Source organism: Cryptomeria japonica, chromosome 11 (assembly GCF_030272615.1).
Source record: "Cryptomeria japonica chromosome 11, Sugi_1.0, whole genome shotgun sequence".
NCBI lineage: Eukaryota > Viridiplantae > Streptophyta > Pinopsida > Cupressales > Cupressaceae > Cryptomeria > Cryptomeria japonica.
Window position 1 is genome coordinate 127,108,703 of NC_081415.1, and position 7,779 is coordinate 127,116,481.

At 35.5% G+C, this 7,779-nt stretch overlaps 1 protein-coding gene across 1 annotated transcript; it reads right to left on the minus strand.

Annotated features, from left to right (window-relative positions):
* Positions 1-2,596: 2,596 nt before the first annotated feature.
* On the minus strand, positions 2,597-6,491 carry LOC131065345 (UDP-glycosyltransferase 91D2-like). The gene is made up of 4 exons (XM_059214441.1): positions 6,389-6,491; positions 3,541-3,669; positions 3,370-3,488; positions 2,597-3,163 (listed from the first exon to the last, which is right to left on the minus strand). Exons 1-4 carry the CDS (start codon positions 6,489-6,491, stop codon positions 2,597-2,599), a joined length of 918 nt encoding a protein of 305 aa, XP_059070424.1.
* Between the last annotated feature and the right edge of the window lie 1,288 nt (positions 6,492-7,779).

Here is a 7,779-nt window from a genome sequence, read left to right on the forward strand (position 1 = left end):
TATTTTTCAACATAATTTTCTCCTATTTTAACACATTAAGCATATTAAAATTAAGTGAGATAGCAAGTTTCTTGGGGTTACAAGGCGGAGGCTTACCTTGTCCTCCTTTTGAGTCACCATTATCATCTATAATAGAAACAAGGTTAGCCAAAAAACACATAGTGTCTAGGACTAGCACTACTTGTTCCACAAATTCTTCCTTCTTTCTATATCTTTTATTTCTTTGCTTTAGTAATAGAATGGTAAAATGATTTTTTTCCTTAAATCCCTTTATTTATCTAGAAAACATACTTGCATTTTATAATGCTAGAATGATAAAATCTAATGACAATAATTAGATGAAAATTAAAAGAATGACTCAAAACAATAATTTTTAATTTAATTTTGTAAAATCAAAATAGTTAGTTATTATCCAAAATATGAAAATAAATATATTTTGAGTTCTCTCATACAAGGGAGAGCCACCAATAGTCATGTAGGCCAACTTCGTTAATATGTAGCCATTACATGGAATATCATAAGGCCTTGGCATTTTTTTCTTTTAAGAAATATAAAATTGGCACATATCTATCTAAAACTAAGGTTTGGAGGTGCAATTTATCATGCAACTCATCACAATAACATATTTAATGTGAAGTGTCCAGATTATGACAGTTTTTTCAAAATATGACTGCAACTTAATCTAAAGATTTCTAGTAGCTAGAAAAAAAATATCAGTTGTTATTAGTAGAATATCAGATGATGATTTGGGTGATTTAGATGATGAAGATGATGAAGGATACGACACAAAGTCGGATGTTGAGGTGGACCCCCATACCGCCAAGTCGAGCAAGCGTAAAAGGAAAACTAGTCAAGAGGAATAGGGTAAAGGGTTGATCAGTCAGAAAAAGAAGGGGGAGGACGATGACAGTTGGTAGGAGGAAGAAGAGGAGAGTGAATATGACATGGAGACAAATAGTGAGGACATTCAAATTATCTCAAGCCAGAAGAAAAAGGGGAAGATGCTGAGAGGTGAGGAGTTGGAAGCCAAGAACTGCTCACCCCTTCTGACCGGCTCCAAGGATCAAAGTAAGGGCTTGCCTAGGGAGAATACCCCCAACAAGGAAATTAAGACAACTGAGTTGAAGGAGGTGGGTTTGGAGGTGAACTTGGACCCTATGGGAGATGAGGCTCAGGATGGCTCCCCTCTGGACTTCGACCTCTATATTAAAAATGGAATGGACTGCTTCAATAAGGTCTTCTTTTAGATTCAGAAGGAAATTAAAAACATAAAAGATAAACAGGTCCAAGAAGCTAGCAAACTTGAAGCTTTGGAAGCTATTGGCACTAGCAAATTCAGCTCTCTACCTGATTGCTTAAGTGAGCTGACTAAAGCTATCAACAATGCGGAGGAAATTATAAATGCCCAATGCAATAGCTTTAAAACCCTGAAAGATAGAGCAGGGCTAACTGAAAAGAAGATGGAAGGGATTGAGAAGACCCTATATAAAAGATTGGGGAGCAGAGTAACAAGATTTTAAAGGTTGCTTCTGATAGTATCAAGGTCCTTATTAGAAAACTCGAACAAGTCCAGGGGGATAAGGTCCTTGGGGATACTACTTAGGAGAATGATGGAACACCTGAAGATAAGGAAGCTGGTCCCAGAAAAAGAATAAGAGCAAGTACCAGGAAGAAGCGAAACCAAAGCAGGGACAGTGAAGATATCAAGACGACTATTGTAACAATGGAGCAATTGGAGATGGAAGATGCCGAATTGCTAAAGAACTTCACCTAGGCTTGGTTGTTCTTCTCTGTTTTTTCTGTTGTACAGTGTTTAGTTTCTTTGTGTTGTGTCTTTTCTGCAGCTGGCTTTTTGTTTTCGGCCAACTATCCTTTCTATGGTTGTTGTGTTTTGTTTTTCCGGTGGACTTTGATGACTATCTTTTGAATCTGTGATGTAAAGGGTTTCAGGGACCCTTCAAAACCTGTTTTTCCCTAATCAAAAACTTATATAAAACCTAAATGGAACAAAAACCTATGAGTAATCATAAATATTTGTTATTTCTAACTTTTATATCTAATATAAATGGGCCAATAGTTAAACACAAAAAACTATTCATTGTTATAAAATAAACACGTTATTATATAAAATATAACTTATATCCAATAAAAAAGGACCAATAGTTGAACACCTTTCAACAAAACTTCACATTCGTGGAAAACTACAAGATATCTATTATGCTCGCCTTTTATAGTTCACTGGTTAATGAATCTATTTATGTATTTTTATATAAAATTCATGAGTTCTCATGTGTTCAAATATAAGTTGATTTTGACCAACATTTGATTATTTTTAATTTACATATGAACTATTTATTTACAATATATGATATAAATATGTGGCAAGACTAGATATGATAAGCACATATGAATATACAACAATTAGACCCTATACATCAATATTATTCATAAAAACAATTAAAGTTATTTATCAATTTCCAATAACTTATTTACATAAGAAATGAATACTTGTAAAAAGTTTTTAATATATAAGCGATACAAGCGTAAATATTGATGCTAACATACCAATTGATCAGTCGTGATACTAGTAAAATGCCTATTTGAAGGACGCCTTTTGTTTGATTAGAGAAACGAAATTGTGGATGCTTACCCGATAGACTTGGCTATCGTTCCTGGTCAAGTCTCTACTAATCTCTTGAACGCGAAATCTGATCTGCCCACCTTCCTCTTCCTCCATTAATGTGCGAATAGCTTTACACGAAAAAGAATCGTCCTCCTCATTTCTCCTGACTTCCACCCCTAACTCGAGTTCCTGGGCTATGAGCTTAGCATTCAAGCTCTGTTCGTACTGCAGTGCAAGAGTAAGAAACGGCACCTCAAACCTCAATCCTCCGGATACTGATATCCAACCGCAATTATTGAGGAGCGCTCCTGCAGAAGAATGGGCCAAAATGTGCAACTGAGGCGCCCACTCCGTCACCGGAAGTCCTCTTCTTTGCGTGCGCTCTACAAAACCGTGGAGCAGCGCAGCAGCCATCTGGTGGAGAAGAACAAAGAGAAAAGGAAGCTCACTTTCTTCTAAGCCCAGAGCCAAGACAGTGAGCTCCTGCTGGGTGAGAATACATTCGCTGCCAAAGGAGACTACCACCACCGAACAGGGCTTCTGCACATCCAGCCAGGCCAAGCAACGGTCATCTGCCCGGTGGCGGCGTTAGATCGGGCATCTTAATCCCCACGGGAAGCACGGGCCTGCCGGTTGTTCTCTCTAAATATTCCAAGTATTTGCTTTCTAATTCTACGTACGAAATGAAGGCTATCGCCCAGCTAGCCTTAAAGCCCATACTCCACGGCTCTGCCATATTAACTTGCCCCTCCTCCTTTTGTTAAATATCCAGGTGCTTCCGTGCCGAGCGGAAACCAGGCGGGGGAACTGTCAGATCTGGGACTATTATACAACGGTGGCTTCTTGGCCAAGAAGGAAACCTGTACTGGAGGGAGACGTTATAACAAAAAATATGGAGAGGAAGTAAATCTTGAGACCTTGAGCACGCAATTTCTTGGCCATCTCTAAGAAGGCTCTGATGTGGCTTTTTGAAAGCCAAGGAACCATCATAACACGGAGCTGCCGCACCTCTGCTTCCATGCTACTGAAATCATATTGCAAGTTTTCTATTGAAGACTGTTCAATTGCTCGTTTAAATTGCCGAATTATCGGGCGTGATTATCGATTAGATGAAGAACAACGACTATGAACCACGGAAGCTAGCAGTCCGTGCATCCTTATTAATAACTCTTATCATTTACTTGTCCAAATTGATGTTAACATTATTAGTCTGTTAATATCTGTTTGGTTGGGGTGGGGATTAAACTGTGTGGTAGTTTTTCATCAAAGTTTTGTATTAGGCTGGTTTGTTGGCATATTTGAATGTTAGGTGTATTTGAATGGTTCTAAATGATACCATTAGAGATTGAATCTTGGTATATATAAGGTTTCACATGATAAAGAATGAGTCAAGTGTTAATGATGAGGTATCCTTTAGCTCTTGGCTCTTTGTCAAAATGAATTTTTTTCAATGATATTAATCATCCATAAATTTTTTTTAAAAAAATGGTAATCTATTGATTTAATATGCAATAACATATTTGTCATTTGTAACATCAATTTTTATTTAGTTCTTTACAAAGGACATATATGAACATGTGTTAAAAATAATAGAGTTGCATAACAATCAATCTTTGCTTTATAGAAAACTTTGATAATTGTTCAAATTTTTTATTGGAATTTAGTTTCATAGTTTTTTTGTTAAAACTTGTTTCTAGATTTGAGAACTTCATCGGAATTTGGCAAATCTTCTTCATTTGGTGGCATTTCAATTTTGGATATGGACAAGTATGTTGGTTCTCCAACCTATTGTTAGTTATTTTTAAGGAGTTCAAAATCCCTATACTAAAAAAAGGTAAGATGTTGGACCAATGGATGAGAGATTGTCCATAATATCTCTCCTACACTTCAGACTTTGCAAAACCCACTTTGAAAAACTTACTTCTTTGCACCTACATTTCGTAATATTGGAATGATAAAATTTGATGATAATAAATTACTCTCAACTTTAAATACACCCAAAATATAGTGTGAAATCATACTTATAAAAACTCTTTAAAATTAGAAATATATAGTATCTAATTGATATAAGCATAATTGTTTTTTACTATCATACTATTTTATCACAATGTTATTTTAAATGTCATGGGCTCGTAATCCTCTAGTTTAAATCTGCAAGCATGTTGTGGTTTCATGAAATATTATTGGACCTTCATTTTTAAGAAATGTGAAATAGTCTCTTATATGTCTACAATTAAGGTTTCAAGGTGTGATTCATCATTCAGCTTGTCACATTAGCATATCTAGTGAGAAATTTCCCGAAAATGACCTTTTAAAGATTCAACCAAAAACTTAATCCCAATCTCCCAAGTTCTTGAACAAAACAAATATTATTTGTTATTAGAAAAATATCGAATTCTTATTTGAAATATAACTTACATGTGCAACCTAAATGATCTCAATGGCTTTGAGTAAGTATAAATCTTGTTATCTCTAAATTTTGTATTCAACAAAAAACGATCAATTGAGCACATAAATACTATTAAAAAAAATAAAAAATATTAACATTATTTTTTAAAATAAAATCTCTATTGAACTTTAAATGATCGTTATATTTTTATTTTTTTTAATAATATTGTATATTTCATAATAAAATTTAAAGTATTTAGTGTGCTCGCCTTTTACATTTGCGATTAGACAAACTATTAATATGAAATACTCTAGTGCAATAAGTGTAACCCCAATAATTGTAAACATATGAAAAATATTTTCTTGGCATAATAATACTACTTGTTTTTAAATAAAATATATTATTTACAAATCACACCATTATAGTGAATAGTTATAATATTTGATAAGAAATAAATACAAAAATAGTTATTTTACATGTTAATGAATGTATTTTTGATTTTTTATATAATATTAATATCTATTCTTATGTAATGACATTAGATTTCCACAATCCGTTATGTTGAATTTTTCTATTTCTGGTTTTGATTGTGTGTGAATTTCTTGCATCAACGTTTCGGAACACACTCTTTGATCCATCATCATGATGAGAGAGTGCATAAGGAGAAGGAGGAAAGGTAAGTTGGAAACTAAGAAAATCTAAAAAGGAGGGACAACAAGAGTAAAGGAATAACATGGAACTCAAAGAGAGTGGACAAGACAATAGAAGATTAAAAAAATAAGTTAAAAGAAAAAAAAAGAGTAAAAAATAATGCTTAATGAAAAAGAAACATATAAACAAAATTTTATTTAAAAAATTAAATTGAAAAAACTAAATAAATAAATAAATACATATTATATAGATATATAAGAGCATATATATATGAGTAAGTTTAAAGGAATAATAAGTATAAATTAAATAAGAGAGAAAGGAATAAAATGAAAATAATAAAAAGGAGAAATATGAGACTATTTAATTATACTACTAATGAAGCCCAAAAAAAACTAGCGAACATGTTAAGAGGAAAACAAATATACTAGATGATTCATAACCATAATGTAAGAGAGTGTCGGGAGTTGTAAATATGTAGTTTTCATAATTAGACTCACTACAAATGATATTTGAAGTGGGGAGGGAGATGGAAAGAAGCACAAGACATGAGGAGAATGAAATCACAAAATATGATCTGAAACGTTGGTGACAAAAAGATACACGATCAAATCTAGAAGCAATTACTTGATAAGACAACATTTTTACTAAATTAAATAAATTAAAAACTAGAACATTGCCTTGTCATTAACTATTTGTATGAAATGTTGCCGCTCAAAAGCTCCCACCCAAAAACTCCTGCCTAGCAGCTTGCGTTTTGGGAAGGACGCCTATAGGAAGCCCTTCAGCCTGCACTATCCCTAGTCCTGGAGGTAGCCCTTCGACCTGCATTGTCCCTGGTCCTGGTGGTTTCCCTTCGACCTGTGCTATCCCTGGTCCTGGAGGTCCTGGAGGTAGACCTTCGGCCTACGATGTTCCTAGTCCTAGAGGTAGCCCTTGTGCTGTTAGTGGGGTTTCTAAGAGTTCGTATGTAGATCAATTGGGTAAGGAGACTCAGTCGTTCCTTGTTTGTCGCCCCATTGTTGTTTACTTGGAAGATGAAATGAATAATGAAATAGATCAAGTGGCCTCTCATCTATCTTCTCATGCGGTTATTTGTCGATTTAAAGTATTTTGGCCTAGTCTTCCAGGGCTTCATGATTGGGTCTCTAAGCAGTGGGAGCCCCTTATTTCAGACTCAATGCATATTTTATTTTTGGTCGAGGGTTTCCTTGTTGCTAAGTTTGAAAATGTGGCTGATAGAAAGATTATTCTTTGTGATCATTTTTTTATTTGGGAGAACCATTACCCTTTGATGATTACACCATGGCATGAGGACTTCGTCCCTTTGTCTGAATCCTTCAGTAAGATGCCAATCTAGGTTAGACTCCCTAACCCCCCTCTTCACTTTTGGGTGGATCCACTTCTTGAGGCTGTGGGGGATTCTTTGGGAGATTTTCTGATGGTAGATGCTGAGTCTTATGATACCCTTCATTCTACCTACGCTCATATATTGGTGGACATTGATGCTTCTAAGGGGTTGCGTGAGGAGATTAAACTATCGACTCCAAAGGGTTTCTAGATCCAACCTCTTGATTATGAAGGCATTCCCTTCAGATGTAGAAGGTTCTTCAAGACAGGTCATGTAGCGGCTAAATGTGATTTACATAAAGTTAAAGCAAAGAAGCCTCCATCTTGGTGGATTCGGGCTTCCTCCCACCATTACACAGTGTTAAAGGGCTATTCTTAGATGGGTACAGGGCCTGATATTTCTCCTAAAAATGTTGTTGAAGATGCTCCTCCTACCTCTAGTGTGATGGTTTGTTTAGAGCCATTTGATGGTTCAGAGTTGTCAAATGCTGCTGGATCTGCCCCTATTGTTGGTTTTGACAGGTCTGAGGGTGTTGGTCATGTATCTAGGGAGGTTACTAGAGAGGTCCCTGTGCTTGTTGTTGTTTCCAGGGGTGCTTCTGACCCAAGTCCTACTATGTGTGTTGGAGCTTTGTTGCTTGCTGGCTATCCCTTAGTCGGTGGTTCAGAGGTGTCAAATATTGTTGGATCTTCCCTTTTTGTTGATTTTGACAGGTCTGAGGGTGTTGTTCATGCATCTAGGGAGGTTGTTGGAGTGGTCCTTGTGCCT

Excerpts from the sequence above, each read along its gene's own strand:
- LOC131065345 (XM_059214441.1), bottom strand. The coding sequence starts at position 6,491 with ATGCAGGTCGAAGGGCTACCTCCAGGACTAGGGATAGTGCAGGCTGAA. Across the intron at positions 3,670-6,388 it reads TGCTAGGCAGGAGTTTTTGG|AAAACTTGCAATATGATTTC; the intron begins GTGGGAGCTTTT and ends AGTCTTCAATAG. Across the intron at positions 3,489-3,540 it reads CAAGAAATTGCGTGCTCAAG|TACAGGTTTCCTTCTTGGCC; the intron begins GTCTCAAGATTT and ends GTCTCCCTCCAG.